The 27,665-nt window shown below is 41.7% G+C and overlaps 3 protein-coding genes across 7 annotated transcripts; 1 reads left to right on the top strand and 2 right to left on the bottom strand.

The window, feature by feature from the left end:
* Positions 1-5,470: 5,470 nt before the first annotated feature.
* Positions 5,471-7,378, bottom strand: mrm2 (mitochondrial rRNA methyltransferase 2). The gene is made up of 2 exons (XM_072443018.1): positions 7,047-7,378; positions 5,471-5,909 (listed from the first exon to the last, which is right to left on the bottom strand). The coding sequence occupies exons 1-2, from the start codon at positions 7,333-7,335 to the stop codon at positions 5,482-5,484; spliced, it is 717 nt and encodes a 238-aa protein (XP_072299119.1). The 5' UTR covers positions 7,336-7,378; the 3' UTR covers positions 5,471-5,481.
* A 157-nt stretch (positions 7,379-7,535) lies between these two features.
* Positions 7,536-12,441, top strand: nudt1 (nudix (nucleoside diphosphate linked moiety X)-type motif 1). Of its 4 annotated transcripts, XM_072443014.1 has the most exons (5): positions 7,615-7,669; positions 7,765-7,789; positions 8,597-8,752; positions 9,708-9,853; positions 11,633-12,440. In XM_072443014.1, exons 3-5 carry the CDS (start codon positions 8,598-8,600, stop codon positions 11,806-11,808), a joined length of 477 nt encoding a protein of 158 aa, XP_072299115.1. In that variant the 5' UTR covers positions 7,615-7,669; positions 7,765-7,789; position 8,597; the 3' UTR covers positions 11,809-12,440. The 4 variants fall into 4 exon arrangements, with proteins under 4 accessions (XP_072299117.1, XP_072299115.1, XP_072299116.1 ...); XM_072443016.1 differs by lacking the exon at positions 7,765-7,789 and having other exon boundaries at positions 7,536-7,664; XM_072443015.1 differs by lacking the exon at positions 7,615-7,669 and having other exon boundaries at positions 7,671-7,836; positions 8,578-8,752.
* A 178-nt stretch (positions 12,442-12,619) lies between these two features.
* On the bottom strand, positions 12,620-27,163 carry snx8a (sorting nexin 8a). 2 transcript variants are annotated; one of them, XM_072443012.1, is made up of 13 exons: positions 26,997-27,163; positions 26,210-26,337; positions 25,751-25,880; positions 21,728-21,918; positions 19,743-19,863; positions 18,004-18,140; positions 17,827-17,907; positions 14,886-15,046; positions 14,587-14,716; positions 14,418-14,486; positions 13,943-14,089; positions 13,124-13,273; positions 12,620-12,842 (listed from the first exon to the last, which is right to left on the bottom strand). In XM_072443012.1, exons 1-13 carry the CDS (start codon positions 27,049-27,051, stop codon positions 12,762-12,764), a joined length of 1,581 nt encoding a protein of 526 aa, XP_072299113.1. In that variant the 5' UTR covers positions 27,052-27,163; the 3' UTR covers positions 12,620-12,761. The 2 variants fall into 2 exon arrangements, with proteins under 2 accessions (XP_072299113.1, XP_072299114.1); XM_072443013.1 differs by lacking the exon at positions 26,210-26,337 and having other exon boundaries at positions 26,997-27,079.
* Positions 27,164-27,665: the final 502 nt, after the last annotated feature.

Below are 27,665 nucleotides of genomic sequence, written 5' to 3'. Positions count from 1 at the left end.
TATATGTCATATTTGAAAGATAGTGACAATGTAAATCTGGTTTAGTGCAGCCGTGGAGTGGTCTTTTATATATTCAAGCTGATTTAAGTGCCTCTCATTTAGTTGAATTATGTTTAATGGATCAGGAAAATGTGTGATGTCATCAGTTTGTTATGTAGAACTATCATTTTAAACTTTTCTTCACAAACTGCTACTTAAGTGGGGTAAAATAATGTATATTTACAAGGAAAAAATTAATAAATATCTAAATTAGAAGAGCAAATTAACTTTTTTTGGATGTTATACCCCCTGCTTGTCTCAATGGAGATGGGAAATGGAAATGGGTGACTCTACCAGGCCTTGTTACAGGTCAGGGGTCTCATTTATAAAAAATGTACATAGAATTCTACCTAAAAGTGTACATACGAACAAAACACAAACTTCTAACACGGCCACTTCTCGTCTCTCTGAGCGCAGATCGTCTTTTGCCTCATCTCTGAAAGCCCAGACTCACAAAGTTCAGAGATTTTGAACCAAACTGCCAATTCCTTTCTTTTTTTCTTTTTTCTTGACAGGCTTTACCTTTGCGCGAGAAGGCTGCGTGCGCTGCGTGCTCCAATATCATGTTTGAACAGGTTTGTTTTTCTGTAATTACTTTGCTTAAAATTCCCCTCATTTCAGAGGAATTCAGCTGTTTGGGAGAGAAGCGAACGGGCGTGCAAAAGCTCTGACAACATAAATAAACAAAGGTAAACCTGTCGCTCCATTTGTCGCACAGTCTCGGAATTCGGGGATGAATTTGTCTGGCGAGCAGGTACAAAATGATTCTCATAATGGCCGTTATTACTTGGTCAGCGCTGTCTGCTAACAATCGCGGGAGTATCTGGGAGTGATAAGAATGATATTACCCATCCTTCATTTCCTTGTCATTGACGTTCGTGCACGCTGCGCCGCATTAATAAAAGAGCAATGTTTGTTTATTTCCTTGAGATGGAGTAGATTTTTTTTTAGTAACATTCAAATGTGCTCTGGTGAGTTTGTTGGAGTGATAAACTTTCCCAAATCCTGCAGTTTGTTCATGTTAAGTTGAGTAACAATGTCTATCATCATGTTTTCCCAGGTTTCTCCACAGATAAAAATGTTCTATACCACTTACTTTTAACGATAATACGCATTTGAACAGTGAATTTGCAAAAACAGATAAGTGTCATTTGAAAAAAAAGTCAACTGCTTATAATTTACTCTGTGTCTAGATATATTTTAGTGTAATGCCATAATGATTCCATCCCTTCTTGAGCCAATACCTCATAACAAATATATTGTCATTAATGATATTAGTAGCATTAAAAGCACCTTTGTGACCAGATACATGTTTTAGCAAATGAACCCTTGATTTGGTATTAGTGGTTTTTTGAACACTCAAAAGAGACGCTACTTCATTATCATTGACAGGTGGATGACGTGTCTTGCTCGAGGACACAACAACAGCGCACAGGATCAAAGTGGGGCAAGAATGTCAGCGTTTGGGGCACTTGTCGTCTTGTTGCTGTTCTGATTGTTTTATTTATTCCTTCCTCAGATTTTTGGTGCAGATGTAAACATAGACTCTACAACGGCAGTGCAAATCCAAGTTATACTTTCAATATCCGCCTGGCTTCTCCTTGAATAAGAATCAGAAAAAGGTTTATTGCCATTGTCAATGAACCGGATTCACAAACACAGGAACTTGTTTTGGTGAAGGCGAAGATGAAATATCAGAAAAGTGATTTTCAATTGAATTGGAAACAAATAATATCAAATGATTATCGTTTGTGCACAAAATGAGATTAGTCAGTTGGAAAGCAGCACGTTTGGCTCTGACAGAGAGAAAGGATTTGAGGCAATTATTGCGTTTGGGCCCCGTACCTGAGTTTCAAACGTGAACCCTTTTCACTGATTTACAAATATTTACATCTGAACCTGCAGCTGGCCGCGCAGAAATGAATTAACCTGTGAATGATTCATCTGCAAACCTGTGCCAGGATAATGCTAAGCTCCAGCGAAAATTTCCATAAATCCCACTGTAATTTGGAGGCATTTAGCAAACTGAAACAGCAAAACTGCCAAAGCGCCAACATGAGAGGTAAAACGATGAGTCATGTGCTCACAAAATTCACTAAAGTGTCGACTTCATCAAACAGGCCTGTCTGCGCCAATTCATCCCAAACAATTGTCTTTGGAGGTCGTGCCCTCTTCCCTCCACAGTTTGTACCACGAGCCATGAATGTTTCAGAGCGTAGACTTCAATCATCACTCCTGAGACGAAATGCCAAAGGGCTGTTTAGATATGCATTTGTGTGGGCTCTTCGTACAGTCAGGAATGCAAATCACCAAGTCTCAGTGTTTTCTGTAGCCTATTAATTAGCTCTGGAGAATGAATTAATCAATAATCTAATTGATAACTGCAGTTTTTTTGAAATATCAATGACTCTTTCCTCATCTGTGTATTTCATAATGGACATTATTGCCAGGAATGATAATAAAACCCAACCTCTAGGGCAATTTAATTATGAATCTATTAATGAAGGCCTATTGAAATGCAATGCAGGTTCTGTGACGTACAGTAATGTGCCTCCCAGTAATTGCAAGTTGAACATATTAGAATATAATCAAAAAGGTTAATTTATTCCAGTTCAGCGTAATTTAAAAGTTTAACCCATACTGTATGTATCACAGTGTTGTGAGTGGCATTTTCAATTTTAAAATTGTATTAAATCCCATTCGTCATCCCAGCTAGAGCAGGAGAGATAGGGGATAGGTGAAACCTGAACTTTTTTGAGAACTCATTTATCCCTCGAATACAGGACACCATTATTCAAACAGGAATTAATCAATCAATCAAAATATGACTTAAGTTCAGGTGTTGCATCACAATGTAATGATTATTCACGATTACTGAACACACGACAAAATAAAGTTATTGAAAGTTATGTGACAAAACAGATACATTTATTTACATATAGATGGATTTTTGGGACTATAGATTAAAGTAAAAATACAAAATTTAGCTTCTACATACACAAGCATTTTTTTTAGTTCTTATGAATAAATTGTGACCTGACTTATCACAACTATTGATAAACCAAATAATATTGACGTATTTGCTAATGATGAGGAACACATTACAAGATTAATTCATTCACAAAACACTTTGTTTGGGTAATCGCTATCAAACCAAATAAGTGAACTCTGGTCAGTTGGAATGATCTGTCTCGGACCCATTTAATTTAACTCTGGCACGGTTGATTTGTGAATGCAAAGGCTCAGGAACAAAACAAACTCTTGTGTGAGATCGATAACGGGACAAATGACACGCAGAAAGACGTGAAAGTAACAGGAGCATTTTGAAGTCTGATTTCATTATAATCACTGATGATCACTCAAAAATAGATCACGTTTCCAGAGATTATATTTGCAAAAAAAATGTTTTAAAACTAAATGGAACCACACATATGAATAAGGCTTAAATTGGCTTTAACATGGTAAACAAAAACCATGGCTGAAATCATATTCACCCCCACAGCTTGTGTTTATAGAACAGTCTTAATACCCTGGGCATTGAGCCCACCTCGTACTCACCTGTGAAACGTGAAAACACATGTCCAAGCTCCGCCTGGGCTGCCGCTCAAACTGAGCCACGCATGTGGAAAAGGTTGTGCACATGTGATGCAGGTTGTGCACATGTGATGCAGGTTGTGCACATGAGAGGCAGGTTGTGTACATGTGAGGCAGGTTGTGCACATGTGAGGCAGGTTGTGCACATGAGAGGCAGGTTGTGTACATGTGAGGCAGGTTGTGCACATGTGAGGCAGGTTGTGCACATGTGAGCCAGGTTGTGCACATGTGAGGCAGGTTGTGCACATGTGATGCAGGTTGTGCACATGAGAGGCAGGTTGTGCACATGTGAGGCAGGTTGTGCACATGTGATGCAGGTTGTGCACATGTGAGGCAGGTTGTGCACATGTGATGCAGGTTGTGCACATGAGAGGCAGGTTGTGCACATGTGAAGCAGGTTGTGCACATGTGAGGCAGGTTGTGCACATGTGATGGAAGGTTGTGCACATGAGAGGCAGGTTGTGCACATGTGAGGCAGGTTGTGCACATGTGATGCAGGTTGTGCACATGAGAGGCAGGTTGTGCACATGTGAGGCAGGTTGTGTACATGTGAGACAGGTTGTGCACATGTGAGGCAGGTTGTGCACATGTGAGGCAGGTTGTGCACATGTGAGGCAGGTTGTGCACATATGGGGTAAATCCGCAAAAGCCAAAGAATGAATGCAAAAACTGCTAAAATCCTGCTCAAAGTTTGTTTGTGTGACGTGGATTAGACAGAGATCCAGATTCTCCCTCACTTTTCCCAGTCATTCCTCACCTCTACAGGCGAGGGCTAGAGGTGTCTTTCTGCACATTTAGTTTGATTGATGAAAATATATTGTGAACACAAACCGGACCAGCTCAGAGGAAGAGACAATGTTGCAACTGTTGTCCCCAATCGAACCGAGTCTGCTTCAGTTTGTATTGTGAATCCGACCTAAAAGCTGACAGAAGTCCATTGTGATAAATATGTCCACTCATTTACCCAATTTTGAAATGAAACACTGAAAAGTAACATTTTGTGACTGCTTCATCTGAATAAAATGTAAGAAAGGTCAAATTATATAATATTCCACTTCTTAAACACCTTATTTCAAAGTTCATTTTTACCTTTAATAAGCTCCTTTGAGATTTTACTCTAAATTACACTCAAATTTAAATATATTTAAAGAAACATTCACAACATTATCTAAATACTGCCCATGTCTACTGCTTAAGTAAACACACATTTCCACAATATTCTGTTTCATTGACAACTTCCATAGCAGACTTGTCAAACCGAATATTAGCCAGACACCAATTAAGAGTTTTGGAGATAATTTGTGTATTGGCGGTTGTTAATGAGAGAGAGGGAAAGCAAAGCGCCAAAACATTCTCTGCCAGGCTTTAGTCCGTTGTTCCCAGTTCCCATTAGTCATGCTGCATGTGTCTCCCTGTTAGACTTATGTATCAAGTTTCCCTTCATAAGTTCTCAATGAGGAAATGATTGCGTTTCTACATGGTCGGTGGTGCATATTGAGAGCAAACAGCAACTCCTAAATGACTTTCTGTAACAAAACAAATGGCAAAGTGACTGCGTAGCACAAACAACACAGTGAGGCAACACATAGGAAATAACTTCAGAAAAGCAGTGTGAATTGAGTCGAATCACCTTGAAGACAACAATGGTAAATGCTGATATAGTTTACATATTAGATATCACTGAATTGGGGCAGCTGCGTTTATGTGGAGCCCAGTGCAATGTAGCAAGACTGGCAAAAGCACTGGGCTTGAACCGTGCCTCAACAGTGCCACCTCTTGGTCATCTTTAAATATTCCCGTTGTTGTAAAAAGAAACACATTCTTTTCTTGGGAAACTCATTACAAAAATTACTTTATTGGCTTTCTGTACATTCTGGCAAGGAAATATCTCTCAGATGAATCTTTTCTACTGGCATTTGGTTTCACGATCCTGACACTACCAAAGATGCAGGACAGCTTTTCTTGAAGTGAGTGACTGAAAGGGCCGTCCCAGTATTTACACAGAAGCGAGCCTCCGGGCCGTAAAACCATCTCGGCCAAGTCAATGAGTGTCAGACACGAAGAGATGAGTTTCTCACAGTCCAGCTCCTTGAATCCGCTGGCGTTGGGGGCCATGTCACTCAGCAGGACATGAGCGCGCTTGGGCAACAGCTGCAGCAGTTTGGCGTGCGTGGCGGGGTCGGTGACGTCGTGATGGGACAGGAAGTGGGCGCCGTCTAGAGCCGCTATGTTCAGCAAATCGGCGCCCACCACTGTCCCACGGGGAGCGGAAGGATCTAAAACAGAGAACGATACATGTTATTTGATCATACTGTGCAACATTGGGACCAGTGCGTTAATATTTTATGATTTAATGTTCATCTAGACCTGTAACAATAAAGAATTTCAAAGTGCCATGTATTTTTGGAAGAAAAAAAACAATAATATAGAAATACATTTATGCCGCTGACACAATAACCCTAAAACCAGGATAATATATTTTTTAAATGATTATAAATGTACAATGTTGAAATACATGAGCTATAATAAATGAATAGCTGAATTAAATAGTTAGTAGTTAGTTTGTCTCTATAATGAGCCATCAAAGTGTTTTATTCAACTGTCTGCAGCTCAAATCATATCATAGAACAGAATAATAAAAAATGTACCCTGCTAGGACAAGGCAAACGTACCCACGGTAAATATTGACCACCAAAAATGTGTGTTCCACCTCTCATTTACTAACTGATAAGCCAAAATAGTAATCGTCATGGCCTTACGGATGTGCATCTGGCTTTAACTAATGCATAAATGTCATTCTAATATATTGCAGGTTAAATGGATCTGATGGAAAATATATGCAACACCCTTGGCTCCGTTTCAGTAAAGCCCTTTTTAGCTTTGGCCAGTGCATTATCCATTACATTGTGGTGGACTGCGGCCAAGACTCTGCAAGACAGGCAAGACTGCACCATAATAAAGTGCTTTATGACCAGTTATGTAGCTGGTGTTTCTTTCAATAACAACAAAACGGAGGGTTACAATTTATTTTACTGGAATAAAATGAGGGAATTGCAACACAATATGTCCACAGAGATGATAAATGTTTATTGCATGTCCCCTTAAACACATTTGTCCATCTCCTCATCTAGGGTGACCACGACCACTTCAAATTGTAGAAAAAGAGGGACAGGTTTTTGGTGAGACAAACTATAAGCTTTTAGAAAAATAACTGAATTAATATGATCCGTTTTTATCAATTTTAATGTACAGAGAGAGATTGGAATATCATTACATCCAAAAAGTATGATCATGTTTTATATGTAAATCTTGCTTTATTTTATACATTTCCTGTGGCATCAATGAAAAAGAGGACATTCTCTAGGTAAACGGGATGAGAGACTTAAGAGAGACTGGTGTCCCCCTGTCCTCACCTGTCCCGGCTGAGTTGACCCTCTGGACCGCCACTTGGCTCCAGGCTCCGGGTGCAGCTCCACAGTCCACCACGACATGCCCCGGCAGAAGGAGCTTGAACTTGTCATCTATCTCCAGGAGTTTGAAGGCGCTTCTGCACCGAAAGTTTTGCTTGTGCGACGCTTTGACATAAGGATCTTTGCGCTGCCGCTGGAGCCAGCGCTGCTCCGCCGCTTTTGGCTTCTTCAGGACTCGAGCTGAGCAGTGAAGCGTCCTGGACACGAGAAACACGCTCTTTGTTGTTGACATTGTGGACACGTGAAACCAGGAACCGAAACTCGCTGTCTTTGCGCCTGCGCGGAAAGGCACGCCTCTAATTGGATAAACGGGCTGTGTAACACTTTTGCGCTCCCCCCACAAACAGTGCACACATAGTTCCTCTCTGTATTAAAAAACACGCATATTTTTCAATAGTAATTTGTTTTAACAGTGCAAATCTTTAATTTGATCTACGTGAGTTCTACTTATGAAACATGGAGGCTACATTTTCATTTAAAATAATTAGATTCGTCCCGTTGTGTCCACGCCTACTGATGACGTTTGGCGCGAGTGCCCACGAGGACTCCAGTGTGAAATTGGTATAGTTCATCTTGATTATTATGCTTTTATCCCACTAGTTTGTTTTCAAAGGCTGTCGTAAGTTTGTTCTTCTCAAAGCTAATCCGCTGCTTGGTTTAGCACGTCAGACCGATCACAAGACGAGGTAACCAGACCTCTTTGCTCAGTCTGTGCTGGGTTTGTGTTAAGTCTGTGCTGGGTTTGTAATCAGTCTGTGCTCAGTTTGTGTTCAGTCTGTGCTCAGTCTGTGCTGGGTTTGTGTTCAGCCTGTGCTCAGTCTGTGCTCAGTCTGTGCGGGGTTTGTGTTCAGTCTGTGCTCAGTCTGTGCTGGGTTTGTGTTCAGCCTGTGCTCAGTCTGTGCTCAGTCTGTGCGGGGTTTGTGTTCAGTCTGTGCTCAGTCTGTGCTCAGTCTGTGTTCAGTCTGTGCTCAGTCTGTGCTGGGTTTGTGTTCAGTCTGTGCTCAGTCTGTGCTCAGTCTGTGCTCAGTCTGTGCTCAGTCTGTGTTCAGTCTGTGCTCAGTCTGTGCTGGGTTTGTGTTCAGTCTGTGCTCAGTCTGTGCTCAGTCTGTGCTCAGTCTGTGTTCAGTCTGTTTCAGTCTGTGCTCAGTCTGTGCTCAGTCTGTGTTCAGTCTGTGCTCAGTCTGTGCTGGGTTTGTGTTCAGTCTGTGCTCAGTCTGTGCTCAGTCTGTGCTCAGTCTGTGCTCAGTCTATGCTCAGTCTGTTTCAGTCTGTGCTCAGTCTGTTTCAGTCTGTGCTCAGTCTGTGCTGGGTTTGTGTTCAGTCTGTGCTCAGTCTGTGCTCAGCTTGTGCTCAGTCTGTGTTCAGCTTGTGCTCAGCTTGTGCTCGGTCTGTGTTCAGTCTGTGTTCAGCTTGTGCTCAGTCTGTGTTCAGTCTGTGTTCAGCTTGTGCTCAGTCTGTGCTCAGTCTGTGCTAGGTTTGTGTCTGTGCTGCAGGATGATGCTGAGCCCAAAGCTGCTGACTCTGGTGCTGGTGGTGCAGCCGGGCCGAGTGCTGCTGGGCATGAAGAAAAGAGGCTTCGGCGTGGGCAAGTGGAACGGATTTGGGGGAAAAGTTCAACCCGGAGAGACCATTGAAGAAGCTGCAAGAAGGTAAAGCTGCCTCCTCCTGCAGGTCTACTTTGTAAAGTCAGTGTTGGTCCTGTTGGGGATTGGAATCAGGCCTGAATAAAATATGTGTTTCATTTGTGTCAGGATTCACTCATCAGATGTTAAGTTGGTTGGTTTGGGGTGAGAGGAAGGAAGCCTAGAGGCACTTTTTTGTCCCTCCAAAAATGAGAAAAGACTGCCCTCCATATGACACCAAACACAAGTTACAATGCAAAGTGAATGAGGTGTTGCTTGTTTTGTTTCAGTGGATTTAAATAGTCAATTTTCAACAAACTACAAATCAGTTAAAATGGCTAATTGTGGCTTTAAACATAATTGTAATAATTGGACATGGATGTCAATATCTAATTTTCTTGTCACATTTATTGTAAGAAAAGATAGTATTATTGAGATCATTACCTAACAACAGCACACTTTCCTTTCATTCATTGTCCAACACGTTATTATTCCTCAAGTACGTGACCAGCGTTTACAAAATAATGAATGACAACATGGTAATGCGATTTACTTCACTTAACTTTTGCGATAATTAGTTTCTACAGAGTTCACGATGTTGTGACTGGATTAATCGCGGTTATCGATCGATTAACATCACAATATTGACATCCCGAACTGGATATGTATTTTCCTTTATAACTTAACCTTGACTGTGCCTTCCACTCTACTCAAATACACTAAATATAAAGCTACATAAATTCTTTATGAAAGTGTAGGTTATGTTGTCAACGCTGCAGAATAACAAAGTCGCATATTATTAGCCTCCAATAGCTTTAATGGAACAACCCACAGTCTTATTTACAGAAGAGTGGAAACGCACACGTCAATACTACAATGTCATTTTTAGAAGCTTTTAGAGGCTGTGATACTTCTAGTGTGGCTAATCCTTAAAGTACGGCAGTTTATGAAATATTGATTGAATGTTGTATTTTTTCGACAGAGAGCTGCATGAAGAGAGTAGTCTGACTGTAGATGCTTTGGACAAAATTGGAAATATCAAGTTTGAATTTGTCGGGGAACCGCAGCTGCTGGACGTGCACATCTTCAGAGCCGACACGTACAGCGGAGAGCCGACAGAATCAGACGGTGAGATGGTCTTCATTACGCGGCGCTGCAGGACAGTCACACTCACGCTCTACAATTTTGTTAATCCACATTTCATTACAATATCTCATAATCCTTTGGAGCTTATTCAAGCAAGTAGGTAAAACGTGTCTCACTCTTTTTGAGGTGCGGTTGGATGAACTTACGGTAATCATAAATTAATGTTTCTAGAGAAAAATTTAAATCTTTAAACATTCATTGTATTAACTATGTATCAGTTTCATCCTGTAAGACAGTAAAATTACAGACAACACATTTGGGACTGTGCAATTTTAATGATTAAGTCTATTTATGAAATTGTTAACTATCCCTTAAATTCTGGCAGGCCCAGACACAGTTGGCATTTTCTGCATTTATTACATTTTGTCAAAAAAAAAAAAAGAAATACTATCAAACAGTTGGATTCCACCAAAAACTAACAAATATCCATTTAGTGTCCGTCAGACCATCCTCCAGACTCCAGCTTTACTCATCTTTATATTTACTAAAGAAAAGCTAGGCAGGCTTTAAAATCAGTTTTTCTACTGTGCAAAGCTTGTAACCACTTATATACAGAGTAAATCAGACATCAGAGGCTAAAACTACAGAGAACCAGCTTCACAAAGAGTCCAGCCATTTGTTTGTGCTTCAAACAACCTCAGTTTGAAATGGGAGAGAGTTGAATCGGGCATTTTAGCAAAAATCAACCAGAATTATGTTTTTGAAGTTCTAGAACTGAATATTGAAAGTTATTTAATTTTTTTAATAGGATAAAACAAATATATTATATGAGTATAATCGTTTTAGTATCTGCGTATCAGTTTTGTTCACAACCCCACCTATAACTAAACCCTCCGGCCTAATAAACAGCTGCCATGCTCTTTGTAGCCAGACCTGTTGACAGGAAGCACTAGAGTGTGATATATTTTGAGATTGTGACCACTGTTGACCAGGAAACTCCCACTTGAGCTGACATTTTAGAGGAGTGGATCCATCATTGCCTTTTTTAGGTCTCATGCGGTCAACCTGACATTGAGGACAAAATGTTCTCCTTGTAAATATACCCAAAACCAGACACTATTATGAAGAGCTGTATGGATAAGGTAAGGATTTAAATTAGACAATGGCAATAATTAGAAGGTATGGAGTAAGTTTGGTCAAAAATATTTATATTTCTGGGGTTATTTCTACTTAAAAAGGCAGATTAAACTCATGATTCAGTCTTTATATATAATACATAGTTTCCTAGTACTTTCTGCATTAATAGTTGTAGTTTTTTATTGCAGTTTGGGTCATACACATAAATATACTTATTGGGTTTTGCCTTTCAACCACAGCCCTTCTATTATAACATGTCTTTGTCCTTTCCATGGCCAGAATAATCGGATAACTCAATAATTAGATGGTGTTTATACAGATGCTCGAGAAACAAAAAAAACGTCTTTGTCAGAGGATTTTTAACGGTTGTATCTGGAATAACAGAGTACAAAGAACACTCTCATCACATGTAACTGTTTACGTGACATTTCAGTAATCCTTTGACTGCTCTATGTTTAAGATTGAGACAAATTTGTTGCCACGAGAATGGGACAATCGATTATAATAAGACATCACGTGGTCCCTGGATTCAGTTTTGTCTGTGCCAAATGTAAAGGCGTGAAATAAATATCACAAGATCATTCTTCCACATCCCTAATAATACTGCAACACTGATCTGTGCCCAAGTCCCCGAGAAGAACCTAGAACAGTGCGTCTGATATCGTTATGTGTTGTGATTTTCAGAAATGAGGCCCCAGTGGTTCGAAACGGACAAAATCCCCTTCGGTCAGATGTGGGCCGACGACATCCTGTGGTTCCCTTTGATGCTGCAGAAGAAGAAGTTTACGGGATACTTTAAGTTTCAGGGCCATGAAGTGATCCTGAGCCACACGCTGGAGGAGGTCAAAGAGCTGAAATGAACTGAGAAAAGAGATAATAATACAATTTGATACCGTCACCGTGATCATCGTTTTCTTTATTCTTATACTCGCAATAAGATGGGTGAATTGAAACCGAAACGTGCAATTGAACGGACTTAAACCCAGCGACTCGTTCTGTGTGGACATTTGTACGCTGCACCACCGTGGCCTCAGTTGTGTGGATGTAAATGTGTTAGAAAAGTTCCCCGTTCGTCTCGCGTTGGACAAAAACAAACGCGCTGCACAAAGATGTTAGTTCAGTGAGTTTATGCATTTATTAAAACTGGGAAAATGCATTTGGCAACATTCTTAAATACACAATATTTACAGTATGTACACTGAAATGTTGTATAAATTCTCCTTGAAACAATAATGTGAATTACTTTGTTTCTTCATTTCAGTTCCTATTTGTGTGTACAATATGTAGGGAAATATGTAAGCTCCATCCATTCCTTGTGTAGTGATGCATTTTACACATTTAGATGTTACTGTCTTGGTTTTTATTCACTGATCTGCAGATGTACAAATAATGAAGTTGTCTTTGGTCATTATTGTAGTGTTATAGTGAATTGTAGTGACACTCGTTTTGTCCTATAAAACAATGCAAGTAACATTAATACAACAAAGCACTGTCAAGATTAAGCATGTCTACAAACTATAAATATGTACTTCATGTTTACAAAAATGTGTGGCTTTGTGACATTTATTAACAAGACATTGATCCCTATGTTTAGTGTATCTTTAAGTGTAATAGATTTTTATAGAAATAGAAAATGCAGGAATGTTTTGATCATTTTCACAAGAATATAATCTCAGCATAAATTTAATTTTGTCGACTTGTGCACAACACTTTACAATGGTTATATTAATAATTCAATTTCAGATGAGCAGGTGTGTTAATTCAGCATAATACAAATACTTGAGCAGCTTGTGTTTATTAGTGACTAGTGTCTTCAGACTGGCAGCTTCACGCCGTTGTTACGACCAAAGAGACAGCCGAGTTTAGGCTGGAGTTCAGTCCACACTTCTCCCATCTGGAACACAAAGTACCTTTTATCAACAAAACTTTGAATAGAAAATAGACCATATATAAGATAAGGGTCAGACAGAAATCTATTATGTCCTGTGAGAATGTATGTGAGATTTATTTTAAAGTGACAGCAGACTGAAACATGAGCCGCCTGAAATCAAGTGATAATCCTTTCAGGGACATTCATCTTTATTGGGTCTTTGTTTGACTCGACAGAAACAAGTTTAAAACACTTTTAAAGTCCACTAAAGCAGAGGAGAGTCTGGTAAGAGGGATTGTTCTCACCTCTTTGTGTCCTTGGACCTGCGAGTTAACAAAGGCACCGAGGATGTGGGACGTGATTGGCAGATAGGCGAAGATTAGCTGTGTTTCTTGATGAAGGCAAAAGAGGGAAAAGTAGTTCCTCAGCTCCATGGTCTGAATGGCATTTTCTTGCTGTTGACAAAGACACGGAAAAATTATTAGTATTCTTTTAAATTGTAGTACAGAAAAAGCATACGGCGAAAGATCATGTATTTATTGAAATATATTTTCAAGTTCTGATTTAAATTTGATCGCAAAAAAACAAAAATCAGAAATGAAATACCAGACATACCGTATTTTGTTATTATGTTCAAGTAGTTCATATAATTATTTTTAAAAACTTGAATTCCGATTTTTAAAACACACAGAGCGAGACATGAAAAAAATTGTGATTTTCTGTTTTCTGAAATCTGTTCAGGTCAAGGGGAAGAAAGTGCCCTCTGTTGGCAATAAGATGTTAATGCTAAATTAAACTATTGGAAAGCCCTGATGCTGCATTGTCTTTATACTTCTGAACACCACTATAATAACTCTACGAGATGGAGAACAGGTAGTCCAACAATAGATTTGGGAGAAATAGTAGAATGAAGAGAAATGTTTCTAAAAATAGTAACGGGAGCAGTGGTCAGTGTAGGCTGGGGCGTAGGGGACTGGTCCTCACACAGTTAAAGTGCACTCACATTTCAGTGTGTGGACAATGTTCCACAGCGTTGATAAATTAAGGACTGATTTGGCCATTATCAATCTTCTTTTTGTTTTCTTGCATCAAATGGTATCGTATTGCAGTTGCATGCGTTATACCTGTACTATCCTGGACTCCAGCTGCTCCACAGACTGTTCTTTGGGCTGGACTGTGGCACTCATCATCTGCCTCTTCATCATCCCGTACTTGTGCAGCGCCCTCTGGTGTTCATGAAGAACACCTTTCTCGTGCCGCTCACACAGATCCTAGAGTCACATCAAAAGATGGCACTTTCTCTCTTTGTTTGGTTGAATACAATAAGCTACAAGTAAATATTTTGTCATCAAATCAAACCTGTTAGTGTATTTTAAGAAGTTTGACAAATGTTTTGGAGACATCTGAACCCAGTACCCGAGACACAGGTGTGACACAGGCTGCTCTTGGTCTAAAATTAGCTCCCTCTTTATGTAGATTTACATTTCTACTTTATTTGTTTAAATCAGCAGATTAGGAGTTATGTACAGAGTTGTATTTCATATGGAAAACGATAAAGATACACATGCAATATCAGTCCTAATTTGAGGTACAACAAACCTTGTACGACTGCAGCAAATCCAGGAAAAGGTTTAATCTTTCCACCACATCATCCTCTTCTCGTCTACCCTGCAGACATCACAAATACAAAGACAGTTGGGCCTTTAGCTCCAGATTTGGACAATTTCATCCAAATAGGCGCTGCGTTTTGAAAGTCGAGGTCATTTACTTGCTGAGCGGCTTTGTCCGACAACACGGCAAACTCCACAGACAAACTCTTGAGGGACTGACGCAGGGCCCCCCAGCTGCTTTGGGACGACGCAAAGCAGGGAATCGTGGAAGCGTCTGAGCCCAGATTACTGCGAAAGACAGAAGGCAATATTGTTGTGTCTAAACTGCCAAAACTCTCAAATCCCCAAGTCAAGCAGCCACTGGAGACACAACACAGAGGAGCCCGAATCCCCCCCGAGATCCTTTTTCCCCGTCTAAAACCCAGAGACTTTGACAGTGTTCGCGGTGATGAAATACCTGAGCTCCTTCCCAAACAAAAGCAGATCAGTGGCGTTTTCCTTTGAGCGCTCCGCCATCTTCTCAGCCCGGTCACGAAGTTTAAAGAAACTGTTGTGAATATTTCTAATGAGTTCCCGACTCGTGGAGAACTGGGCCTGGATGTCAGCCGGGAGATATTCCTGACGGAGGAAAGGGAAAAAGTTTATTGAAAACTTTATGTAGGAACGGATCATCCACGTGAGCCAAAACATAGAAACAATAGAAAAGTGGCCGAATAAAACTTTTAAGATAAGATAAGATATTCCTTTATTGTCCCACATGGGGAAATTTCATTGGTGCAACGGAGGTAGATACAGAGGTAGATACAGAAGAACAGATCACTTATAGGAAGTCTGAAAAACACTTTCAGTAGAAGATCTCCTATAAATAAATAAAAAACTCCCATAGACAAATAAATAAATAAATACATAAATACCATTGCATGTGATCACGACAGTAATTGCACATGAATATGTGTCACGACAGCACATAGATTGCACATGAATTTCACAGTAATTGCACATGAATTCCAACAGCAATTGCACATATGACAGAATTGCACATCAGTATTAGGTTAGGTCAGTATTGCGAGTGTTCAGTACTAACAGTTTTTGTTATAAAGTCTGACAGCAGCAGGAAGGAAAGACCTACGGAACCTTTCCTTCACACAGCGAGGGTGGATCAGTCTCTCACTGAAGCTGCTCTCCAGAGCGGAGAGAGTGTCCTGCAGGGGGTGACACTCATGGTCCAGCATAGATGTGAATCTAGCCAGGACCCTTCTGTCCCCCACCTCCTGCACCGAGTCCAGAGCACAGCCCAGGACGGAGCTGGACTTCTTGATGACTCTGTCCAGCTTCCTCCTCTCCCTCTCTGTGATGCTGCTGCTCCAGCAGGCCACACCATACAGGAGGGCTGATGCCACCACAGAGTCGTAGAAGGTCTTCAGGAGTGGCCCTGTCACTCCAAAAGACCTGAGTCTCCTCAGGAGGTAGAGCCGACTCTGGCTCTTCCTGTACAGTGCGTCTGTGTTATGAGTCCAGTCCAGTTTGTGGTTCAGATGAACACCCAGATACTTGTATGAGTCTACTCTCTCAATGTCCCGTCCCTGGATGTTCACTGGTGAGGGGGCAGTGGGGTGGCGTCTGCGGAAATCCACCACCATCTCCTTGGTCTTCCCCGCGTTGATGAGGAGGTGGTTCCGCTGACACCAGTCCACAAAGTCCTGCGCCAGTCCTCTGTACTCCGCGTCATCGTCGTCCGTGATGAGTCCGATGATGGCAGAGTCGTCAGAGAACTTCTGCAGGACACAGCTGTCCGTGTCATGTCTGAAGTCTGCAGTGTAAAGGGTGAAGAGAAAGGGCGCGAGGACAGTGCCCTGGGGCGCCCCCACACTGCAGGTCCGAGTGTCAGACACACAGTTCCGGGCTCTCACAAACTGGGGTCGGTCTGTGAGGTAGTCCAGGATCCACTCTGCCAGGTCATACTCCACACCAGCCGTCTCCAGCTTGTCCCTCAGGAGCAGCGGCTGGATGGTGTTGAAGGCACTGGAGAGATCGAAGAACAGGATCCTCACAGAGCTGCCAGGCTTTTCCAGGTGAGAGAGAGAGCGGTGCAGCAGGGAGATGACGGCGTCCTCCACTCCGATGCCAGACCGATATGCAAACTGCAGCGGGTCCATGGCTGAGCTCACGGTGGAGCGGAGGTGGTCCAGGACTAGCCGCTCCAGTGTCTTCCAGTGTCTTCATCAGGTGGGACGTGAGATTATACACTATCTCATGTATTATACACTACATGAGACGCACAATAGATGTTTTTATTTAAAGTATTACCTCACTTTTATTCAAATTTTAAAAAAGGTTCACTACGCAACATTTCTGGTTGAAAGTGCCATTTGCTTGCCTGACCCGCCAGCCCCGCCCACATTCTGTTTGAATGCGTAAGGGTCTGGAATCGGAGTCAGAGCCAATGAAATCGTCAGTAATCCATTTACCTATCCAATCCCAGTCGCAGGTTTTAACACGTCACACTGAGATACGGAAGTAGCTCGTGACCCGGCTCGTGACCGAGTGTTTACTTCTGCTCTCGCTTCGGTTTGAACAATCAGGAAAGTCCGCTCTACTCGCTGTGATGAACGTGCGTTAGATGCGGTTATACGAAGGGCGTCATCGTAATTCAGGAGACATTTTCTGCGTTCGGGGAGGGATAACGCGGAACACGCCTTGTTGACATGGGCTACGTAATATCCGGTTAAGCGTGTCGCGTTTTTTGCGTCACTTCTGGGTTTATGTGATTGGTTCCGTCTCTGCTCTAAACTCCGCCCTAGAAATTGAAACGCAGCGGTCGAGCCCCAGACCCACACACAGTTTTGATAAGTAGTTTGCCAAAACGTGTTGGAAATGGCTGGTCAGGCAAGCCATTTGCTGGTCTCCATGGAGATGCTTGCCTTGAATGTTCCACAGTATAGCATTAAACGAGCCAGTAAGAATGTTTCACAAGTATTTTTGAGCAATAATAGATGCGTTTAATACAATTGTACGCACACATCTCCATGGAAACAAGTTACTAGGTACAACTTTAATAACTAATATCTTCGTTGTTTTTTTTTTATGAAGTACTGCGTGCGTGAAATATTATCAGAAACTAGGGCTGTGCAACGTATCAAATTTAAAATTGTCCTTTCAAAAGTATTACCGTGTTTTATAACTAAAATAAAATCAAAAATACATATCATTTACACTCATGTTCCACTCAAAACATGGAGCACAGCCATGTTTCTATTCCACACAGGCTTTTAAACAAATACGTCACAAAACATCACAAATGGAACGTATATAGGTCAATATTTTCTGCACAGGTTCATTTTGACAGTATAGAAGAAGTAATCAGTTTGCACATAACATAAATTGCACTTTGACCTCACCTTTGCCTGCGTTGCAATTCTGTTGGTCATAAACTCATCCCCTGTTTTCTTGTAAGCGTCTCGCAGCTTGGTCTGGACATCCTGGTGGAAAAAGAAAAGAGAATGGCAAAGAAGGTTTAGCATTGAGGCATTTTTTTCCCTTAGCGCGCTGAAGATAAATCGACAGAAATCACATACAGTGCCACTGAAGGTGAGGAAGGTCTTCACTAGCTCTTCCTCGGAGAAGAACGGATGGCGAGCGACCAAGTTAATAAACCTGCCCAAGGCGCGTCTCCTGCCTTCAATAAACTCCCGCTCGGAGATGGAGGTCAACACTGCGCACAGAAATCGGACAAAAGGAGGAAAATACTACACAGTGCCATCCATTTATTACTTGAAGGTTGAAATGTTCCGAGGTTAGACAAATGTCTTCGAGGGGCAAATAATAAACAGAATCAATGGACAAAACGTATGGAGCCACCAGCAGATAATTACTATCCTCCTAAGCTTTTACCTGGTTTATGGTTTTGCTTGTAACGCTCTGCTCTGATATCCGTGTATGCATGTATATATTGCTTTTTTTACACCCTCGAAAATACTATTTCAGACGTTTTTGAGGAGAGGTTTTCTTTTGCTCCACAAAGCTATCTCTGCAGGGCACTTGCAGCAAACCTGTACTTATTGAAACATAAAAATACCAGAAAGATTGGATTCTGATTCACAAAAAAGAAATGGGAAAAAGCTGCGGAAGTTACTTTCTATATTACACACAATAAAACCCTTCTCACACCGAGCATCAAACTTGTCTAGTGCTTTAAGGCGGAGTCCACATCGCAATTAAGACTAAACAGAACCTAAACCTTGACTAGGCCTGTTTAAATATAGATTTAAATCAATAATCCATTCAATTACATATATGTTGTCGTTGAAAGTGCGTTTAATTAGACTCTGTTCAGAATAGTACTCAAAACGTGGGCCACTTTTGTAATTGACTGTAATCTTTCAAACAAAAATGTCACAAAATAAAATGTATTAGAGCTACAGCTTCTCTACAGCTTCATTATGGTATGTATAGAAATAAAGACATAAATTATGCGCCAAATAACTGTAATTATGATAATGTAGTTGGTTTTGTTTTTTGCCATAAACAAGCAGCTTCAGACCAGGACTAAAACCAGGACTAGAACAGGACCAAACCTGTAGGACTAAACCAGGACCAAACCAAAGCTACATCCGGACTAAACCGAGGACTAAACCTGTAGGACTAAACCAGGATTAGAACAGGACTAAACCTGTAGGACTAAACCAGGATTAGAACAGGACTAAACCTGTAGGACTAAACCTGTAGGACTAAACCTGTAGGACTGAACCAGGACTAAATCCAGGCCTAAATCCAGGATTAAATCCAGGACTAATTCCAGGACTAAACCTGTTGGACTAAACCTGTTGGACTAAACCAGTAGGACTAAACCAGTAGGACTAAACCAGTAGGACTAGAACAGGACCAAACCATTGCTACATCCGGAGTAAACTGGTATCAAATCAGGAAGCAAAGAATGTGAAGTACAAAATACTAATGATAACAAATGAAGAAAAAGGATCATATACTGGATCATATATACCACTTTGCCCTGGACTCCGACTCACCATCTCATGACTTCCACCTCATTATGGGATTGTGCAACTTTAGAAAACATGGCACAAATGAACACAGTACAGAATAAAAGAATACAGACGGTGTCGTTACTCTGAAACAGTCATTGTGAACCCCAATCGGCCCATTTTCCACACCACTAGTCCCTTTGTTTCATTCCGGCAGTAAATGAATGAACTGCAATAACTGTTTGAAAACCTCTTCTGGGACACAGAGACTTACATCGATGTTGTTAGTTTCACAAGGGGGAAAAAACTACTGTTAAAATAAAAAAAAGACTTACCTCCTTTTAGCATCCGTTTAGGAGGCAGCGCTGGTACGACTCTGTAGGCAAATCTCTGCAGCAAAACCTCGTGGAAGACGTCAAAATCGTTGTATCGGCGATAAACGGATATTTTATACCGCTGTGAAGGACAATGAAGGGACTCATTAAGACCGATTTATGTTGTACTTTGTCATACAGTATAAATGTTGTCAAGTCCAGTCAAACTTTTTTTTTTTTCGTGGCACTTTTTAAACCCACTGCAGTTGATGAATAATGAGATTTTAGTCAAATTAAACTGTAAATGACAAAATGTACTAGTAAAGCCAACACAGCCTAAGCCAAGACCAAAAACAAGGCTAAATTCAAACTATAAAAAAGAAAAATTGGGAATAAAATTTGGATACCGTATTTTCTGCACTATAAGGCTCTATTTTCAATAATTTTTCATAAAGGTGCATTAAGCGAAAAAGCCACTCCTGAAGACCTTCTACGACTCTGTGGTGGCATCAGCCCTCCTGTACGGTGTGGCCTGCTGGAGCAGCAGCATCACAGAGAGGGAGAGGAAGAGGCTGGACAAAGTCATCAAGAAGTCCAGCTCCGTCCTGGGCTGTGTTCTGGACTCGGTGCAGGAGGTGGGGGACAGAAGGGTCCTGGCTAGATTCACATCTACGCTTGACCATGAGTGTCGCCCCCTGCAGGACACTCTGTCCGCTCTGGAGAGCAGCTTCAGTGAGAAACTGATCCACCCTCGCTGTGTGAAGGAAAGGTTTCGCAGGTCTTTCCTTCCTGCTGCTGTCAGACTTTATAACAAACACTGTTAGTCCTGAACACTCGCAATACTGTCATATTCATGTGCAATTCCGTCATATGTGCAATTACTGTCGTGATTCATGTGCAATTACTGTCGTGATCACATGCAATGGTATTTATGTATTTATTTATTTATTTATTTTTCATCTTTATTATTTTTCCCCTCCATCCCTTGTTGGGTTTTGTCTATCCTCTGTATCTACCTGTGTTGCACCAATGAAATTTCCCCATGTGGGACAATAAAGGAATATCTTATCAGTAAGCACAACCAGAATTCATCCATATATAAAGGCGCACTGTTGTTGTTGTTTTTTTTTTTTTAGAAAAGTAAAGGCTTTTAAGTGCGCCTTATAGTGCAAAAAATACGGTAACTTTGTAAACTAGATCATTTGCCGAAGCCATTGCTAGAGTGTCTGCGTTCTTGCGTAACGGTGAATCTTTACTGTGGCCTTCAGGGAGCTTGCTCGGTAAAACTGCTGGGCTATTTGACCGCACCGCGGCTCTGCAGCCACGGCCAAAGAATAAAGCCTAAAGAATAAAGCCTAAAGAATAAAGCCTAAAGAGTAAAGCCTAAAGAATAAAGCCTAAAGAATAAAGCCTAAAGAATAAAGCCTAAAGAATAAAGCCTAAAGAATAAAGCCTAAAGAATAAAGCCTAAAGAATTACGCAGATACTCTTATTTCAAGGGGGAAAAAGTACTAATACTTTTGAAAATACTGCAAAAAGTACAAGTTGTTCAAATGTAACCCTAACCCTGACCCTAACCCCAAGACCTAACCCTAACCCGGCACGGTCAAATAGCCCAGCAGTTTCAGGAGCCGCGGCAGTTTCACGGCTCTGTAGACACTCCCTTTCATTTATGTTCAGGGGGTCAAAAATACCCGAGTTGTGGCAGAAAGAATAAAGTCTAAAGAATAAAGTCCAAGGAATAAAGTCTAAAGAATAAAGCCTAAAGAATAAAGTCTAAAGAATTACGCACATAATGCACCTTTATACAACAAAAGATCCCAAAAACTCCAAACATTTTCTCAACAGGTATAGAAGACAGTATAGAAGTCATCATTACAACACGTTTGAGCCAAATATTTCAGATTATTATTATTTTTTTGCCATAATTGAGAAACTATCAGAAACCAATAAAGACTCCAAAAACTCCCCACATTTTCGCTACATTGGACTCCAGCGAGCGGTACCTGGCTGGTGACTTGGTACTCCACATGCTTGAGGAACAGTCCCTTCTTCTCGGGGATGGGCTCCACCTGGATGGTGTCCCGGGACAGCAGCTGGTCCAGGGTTTGGGACAGCGTCAGCTCATCGTCCTGCGCCGGCTGCATCCTCAGACAGCTCAAGTCTCTGGGCTCTCCCAGCTGAGGCTTAGGCAACTCTGTCACAACACAATGCTTATCAATGTCTAATATTTACTTTTCATGCTCCTTAAATAGGGAGATTAACACTCAGACAATTGCTGTTTTACTGACTGATTTGAGCAGAATTCCGACACATTTTGCACATTTAGACTGAAATATGAACAGCTAACCAAATACAAGAATCACATGCATTTGAGACAATGTTTGTTGAGGACTAAACTACAGTGTTGGCAGTTTTATTTGCAAGTTTGTTTAATATAATGTTGTTAGTGGCAGACATTATGTTACTCCAATAAATGCAGCCTTTGTGATTTGCCCGCCGAAACCATGAAACTTGTGATTTTGATTCATGTTCAAAAGGCCCCGCGGCCCCGGGGTTCCTATGCTCTTGTAGTTCATGGGGTGACCACTAGGGGAGCGCCAGCGCCACAGGGTGCCTTATGACATCACTGCATTTCACCCTTTATTCTTCCCTCCACCCCATCACCGAGCGTCTTATGATGTCACCAGTGTTCCGCCTTTGTTCCTCTGATCCTGGGGCATGGTATACAAGCCGGGGAATCTGTATTGTATCTGTTCTTCTTCTTGTGTGTCTCCTTCCGAGCCTAAATAAAGCTACAAAAGCACCCAGTCTCTTCTCGTCTTTCCGATCCTCATTCCTGGCCTCCAGTAGTGCTCTCGGGCAGTGACTTCTACGGTCCCACAGTCCACCCAGTCCAGAGTCATCTCTCCAACATTAATGGTCCTTTGAGCCGGACGTGGAATTCTCTGCCCGTCAAGATGGAGGATGAGGATCGAAGTCCTTTCAACCGCGAGGACGATGCCACGTCGGCAGTCGAGGATGTATCCCGCAGGAACACGGAACAGCTCGAGGAGTTCCGCCGCAGGATCGCGGAGTGGGCAACCCGAAGGCCGGCTCGGCGCAAGCAAGAGAGAACCCCCCCTCCAGAGTTAGGTGGGATCAAGCTAGAAGGGGGCTCAAGCCCGACCCCGGACTACCAGGCGCCCGACCCCGGACTACCAGGCGCCCGATCCGCGTACGTTGCAGGGGGCGGGACAGAGCGAAGACCCTCCCGGGCGGGACCCAACCGGGCCACTCTTGGAGGAACCCAGCCGCGACGGACCGGTTCGAGAAGTTGAGAGCACTGTATCGGGCCACCGACGCTGAGGAGAGGTGGAGCGGGCGGTAGGTATACCCCTGGGCCGGTGTGCCCTGGCTCCCCGCATGGGCCAAACCTGCGCCCCGCAGCTCCCAGAGTTCCAGCAGGCCCGTTCCAACCGCCTTCACCCCCTCCCGAGTCTGCGTGGTGGGCAGGTCAGGACGGACCAACTCCGCCCGTCCACCTCCCCGCAGCCATCATCCAGGACGGGGCGGCGCTTCTTCACCACCACATCCGCTCATCAGCCGAATGAGCTACCAAGGGGCGTGGAGAAGCTATGGCGGGCGGAGGTAATGCCGGTTAAGGAAGGCAAGGTGGTCACCTGGCCGCAGTTGCAGGAAGCAACTACCCCTAAAGGCGCACGGGGCGGCCGCCACGGCCCGAGAGGGTCTTCCCGGAGCCGTCGGATCCAGAGAGGCCGAGTAGCAGTCCGACGTCCCCGGGGGACCTGCACGGACTTACAGCGCTGAAGGGCACAACCAGCCGGCAGGCTGGAAGGCCGGTGGCGCAGTAGCCTTTGTTTAGAGCAAATGTACTCCATAAATTTGGGGGCGGCTGTACAAAAGGCCCCGGGGTTCCTATGCTCTTGAAGTTCATGGGGCGACCACTAGGGACGCGCCAGCGCCACAGGGTGCCTTATGACATCACTGCATTTCACCCTTTATTCTTCCCTCCACCATCACCGAGCGCCTTTGTTCCTCTGATCCTGGGGCATGGTATATAAGCCGGGGAATCTGTATTGTATCTGTTCTTCTTCTTTTTGTGTGTCTCCTCCTGAGCCTAAATAAAGCTACAAAAGCCCCTCGTCTCTTCTCCTCTTTCCGATCCTCATTCCTGGCCTCGAGTAGTGCTCTGACCGGCGCTCTCGGGCAGTGACTTCTACGAACCAGAACCAGCACCCTACAGTCCACCCAGTCCGGAGTCATCTCTCCAACAATTCAATTGATCCTTAAATTTCATGTATTCCTCTGGCACAATGCTGGTCACGCGGTTCATGTCAAACTGCCATTCTTTCATTTACTCCATTTTGTTTGACTGAAATGAAATGTGTTACAATAAAATGTGGAAAAGTAGTTCTTGCGCTGGCAGGAAGTGGCATGCAGCAGCCACCTGAAATAACAGAGGGGCCTTAAATAAAGACAGAAGGTGGGATTTTCTCAGACCAGTGCAAAGAAAACGGCTAAAGAAAAACATATAAGCACGTACAACCCTGACGCCGCCACGCAGAGGGAGTTAAAGCGACGCGAGGCCTACAGACAAAACCAGGGATGTCATATCATTCGGTTATTATAATATTTAGGTCACGGGATCATCATAAGAAGTAAATAATAATACATGTGAGAGTCTAGGCAGCAACAATGAGTCATTTCAGTTCAATCTGTACTCCAAAAAGGTCCATCTACATGTAAAGTACGTCTTTATCTGGCTGTTTTTGTGACAATATCAGAACTTTTTCATTCAGAACATTTGAGCGAGGCTTGTGACAGAAGGCAAGTTGAGGATTTCACACTTGTTTGGTCATGGTGTCAACAATAATCGCGAATAATTGTACAGTTGTGATGTTTCTTTTCACAATAACACTTTTTGGACAAAACGTCTCAAAGTCCAACTCGTAAATCTCCTCCAGCGCCCGGTCGCTTTTCACAACCTCTTCACTCTCAAACGCAAATCTAACCTTTTAGTGTATGCAAAAATAAAAAATACATAAAATATTGTCTCTAATAAGGAATCTTGCCATCTTAAATGTGGCGTGTGCGTTTTATTTTCCAAATGTTCTCTGTATCTTCCATCACGATGACAAAAAAAAGCTTCTTCTCTTTCATTAAAAAACACACTCAATTTCCAATTTAAAACGCTCCCAAACTCTTGAAAATTAACTGCTAAATTATGTATTTTGGTTGAAAGCCAGTGTTTTGTTTTGCAAATGACTCGGTTCAATCTCACAGCGGAATCAGTCTCCAGTTTTCTTCAAAATATTGTGATTTTTTTGGCCTTATTTTCACCTTCATTAAAGTCGTCATTGTCAAAAAATACTAAAATGATAACACAAAAATGTGATATTGTGAGACAAAACACCACCATATTTTACACAATAAAGTTTCAAAATACAAATTAAACTGCATCATTGTCAAAAAAATTCAATAATATTAATAATACTAAAATAATAATCCAAAAATGTGATATTGTGAGACAAAACACCACCATATTTTACACAATAAAGTTTCAAAATACAAATTAAACTGCATCATTGTCAAAAAAATGTAATAATATTAATAATACTAAAATAATAATCCAAAAATGTGATATTGTGAGACAAAACACCACCATATTTTACACAATAAAGTTTCAAAATACAAATTAAACTGCATCATTGTCAAAAAAATGTAACAATATTAATAATACTAAAATAATAATCCAAAAATGTGATATTGTGAGACAAAACACCACCATATTTTACACAATAAAGCTTCAAAATACAAATCAAACTGTTTCAAAGGAGCATTTTCTTGACCATTTAATACATTATTCTAACCACAATAAGTAGTAGTGCAGTAAAAGACAGAAAAGGACACACATTAGTTCTATTTTTTCTTTTAAAGACAGATGACCGGGGAGGTTTTCTTTGGTCACAGCGCCCAATTGCAAAGCTACTCATTAAACCCAACATTTTGGCGTGGCCGCATCTTACCCTGAATGCAGTTCTCCAGAAGTTTGGGACTCGGTTTCTTTCCTTGCTGGGCCAAAGCGATGAGAGCCAAGGCTTTGTAGAGGGCCAGCTTGTTCAGGTATCCGCCCGTGCACTCCACATGCTCAACAATCTGAGGAGGACAATGACATGAGTCTCGGGGTCAGTTTTACACAAGATTCTTCTGTGGTGTGGACACATTCCTCCCTCAGAAAGTGCAAACTCGACACAAAAGACTTAGTGCACCGGGAAACCAGGAAACAAGACAGCTTCTACATGACAATAAGGCCTGTAACACCAAAAAACGAGATGTGTTTGGAGACTAGGAGCAGCTTTTATCACAGAGAAACGCTTCAGATATAAAGGGGCAACTTGACTTAATGTTGTCCAGATTGCATTTGAATAAAAACAACAATAAATCATGAGACTGTGTGGTAGATTTTGCTGTCATAAACATCTCACCTGGCCTGTGAGTGGCTGGGGGAGCTCAGTCTTTTGGAGTAATCGCTGAAAAACCTCCAATTGCACTTTCTCATGTGTCCTACAGTGGATGGCCTCATACACTTCTCTGTAATAGGCAGGAACTGAGCCTAAAAGAGGAACAATATCTCTTCATACTTATTCATCTAAAACCACTTGTTTTAATTTTATCATCATGTGGAATTTCGTCATTTTTTGCTCAAGGAATAATAAGGAACCTGGCTGATTCTTCAAATTGTGCCGCGGCGTTTCAAAGTAAAATCATAAGACACGCGTTTTTTTAACCATTTGAACAGGTTTTAGATCGTTGTGACGGAGTGGCAGCGATCGGAAACGCAAAGTGGTTAATTGTACATTCAGAACATTTTTTGTGTGTGGGGGCATCCGAGCGTCTCCACGGCTCCCGGGATGATCCCCAGATTTCACGTGACAACACAACAAGAAACTTGCAAAACTTTGTGAGAGTTAATCGAATAAAACAGCCGCGCGATCAACAACAAAAACACATTTAAAAAATAAAGCAGTGAGGATACATGTCGATACAAGTGTCGCCACTTATTCTGACGTTAACGTGACGCGCACAAAAAAGTGGTGCGTTTTTTTTTTTTGGTTTGTGGCAGGAAAAGCGCGAGCATCCCTCCTCTAAACTACAATCAAACACACAAACAGTCAACGCGTGATCTAACACAACTCTGTCTCCCAGTGGAATGACAAAATAGCCCCTTGAAGCGTTCGTTTAAGATGGAATAAGTCGTTTTTCTCACGTTACCTTCGTGGATCTCCAGTGCCATGGCTCTGTCATGTGAGCGCAACAGCACCTCCATGTGATTTCCTGCAGAGAAGAAGGAAGGAAAAAAAACAAAAAAAAACACACCAAGTCATTCATTTCTTAAAGTTGTAGAGGGCGCTGCCTAGTTAAAGTCCAAGATCGGGACAGAAAATTGTCACGTATATGCAGCGAAATAGACGCGTCAACGCAGCCGTTACAAAGTGCGTGGATAAATGTGTGTCTTTGTTACTTTATTTATTGTACATTGAGGAAGACTAAAATTGACTCCACGGACACTTGTTTCTTTGCTTCAGTTTCCTTGTTTAACCCGTTCAACTTGTTATCATCTTTATAGTTTCATTTCTTAAATTCATGTTGGATGACCTAAATTATTATATGATTAACAGGTTAGCCCACACTGGAGCATTATGAGTGTCATGTTGCCTAGGTTTTGTCTCACAATTATTTCATTATAAGTTTTGTCATATCTGAATTTTAGTAGGTCTTATATGTTAGGGTAATAATTAATAATGAATAACTCAAATTATTGCTAAACCCATTACATTATCAATAAAACAATGATCCATCTTAATATTAGAAACAGAATATACCAGTATAAATATACATTAGGCCTATGTATACATCAGGATTATTATTTGCTCTGGGCTA

Source organism: Eucyclogobius newberryi, unplaced genomic scaffold (genome assembly GCF_026437365.1).
Source record: "Eucyclogobius newberryi isolate DKJ021-1_F unplaced genomic scaffold, fEucNew1.0.hap1 SCAF_13, whole genome shotgun sequence".
Lineage (NCBI taxonomy): Eukaryota > Metazoa > Chordata > Actinopteri > Gobiiformes > Gobiidae > Eucyclogobius > Eucyclogobius newberryi.
Note: the sequence above shows the minus strand (reverse complement) of the source record. Positions and strands in the feature narration are given on the sequence as shown.

Coding starts and splice junctions, on each gene's coding strand:
- snx8a (XM_072443012.1), bottom strand. CDS start 27,051: ATGGAGGTGCTGTTGCGCTCACATGACAGAGCCATGGCACTGGAGATC. Junction 17,908..18,003: donor TCCTCACCTTCAGTGGCACT/GTATGTGATTTC, acceptor TTTTTCCACCAG/GATGTCCAGACCAAGCTGCG. Junction 13,274..13,942: donor TGGAGTCCAGGATAGTACAG/GTATAACGCATG, acceptor CTTTGTCAACAG/CAAGAAAATGCCATTCAGAC.
- mrm2 (XM_072443018.1), bottom strand. CDS start 7,335: ATGTCAACAACAAAGAGCGTGTTTCTCGTGTCCAGGACGCTTCACTGC. Junction 5,910..7,046: donor GGTCAACTCAGCCGGGACAG/GTGAGGACAGGG, acceptor TCTCTGTTTTAG/ATCCTTCCGCTCCCCGTGGG.
- nudt1 (XM_072443017.1), top strand. CDS start 8,598: ATGATGCTGAGCCCAAAGCTGCTGACTCTGGTGCTGGTGGTGCAGCCG. Junction 8,753..9,707: donor ATTGAAGAAGCTGCAAGAAG/GTAAAGCTGCCT, acceptor TTTTTTCGACAG/AGAGCTGCATGAAGAGAGTA. Junction 9,854..11,632: donor AGAGCCGACAGAATCAGACG/GTGAGATGGTCT, acceptor TGTGATTTTCAG/AAATGAGGCCCCAGTGGTTC.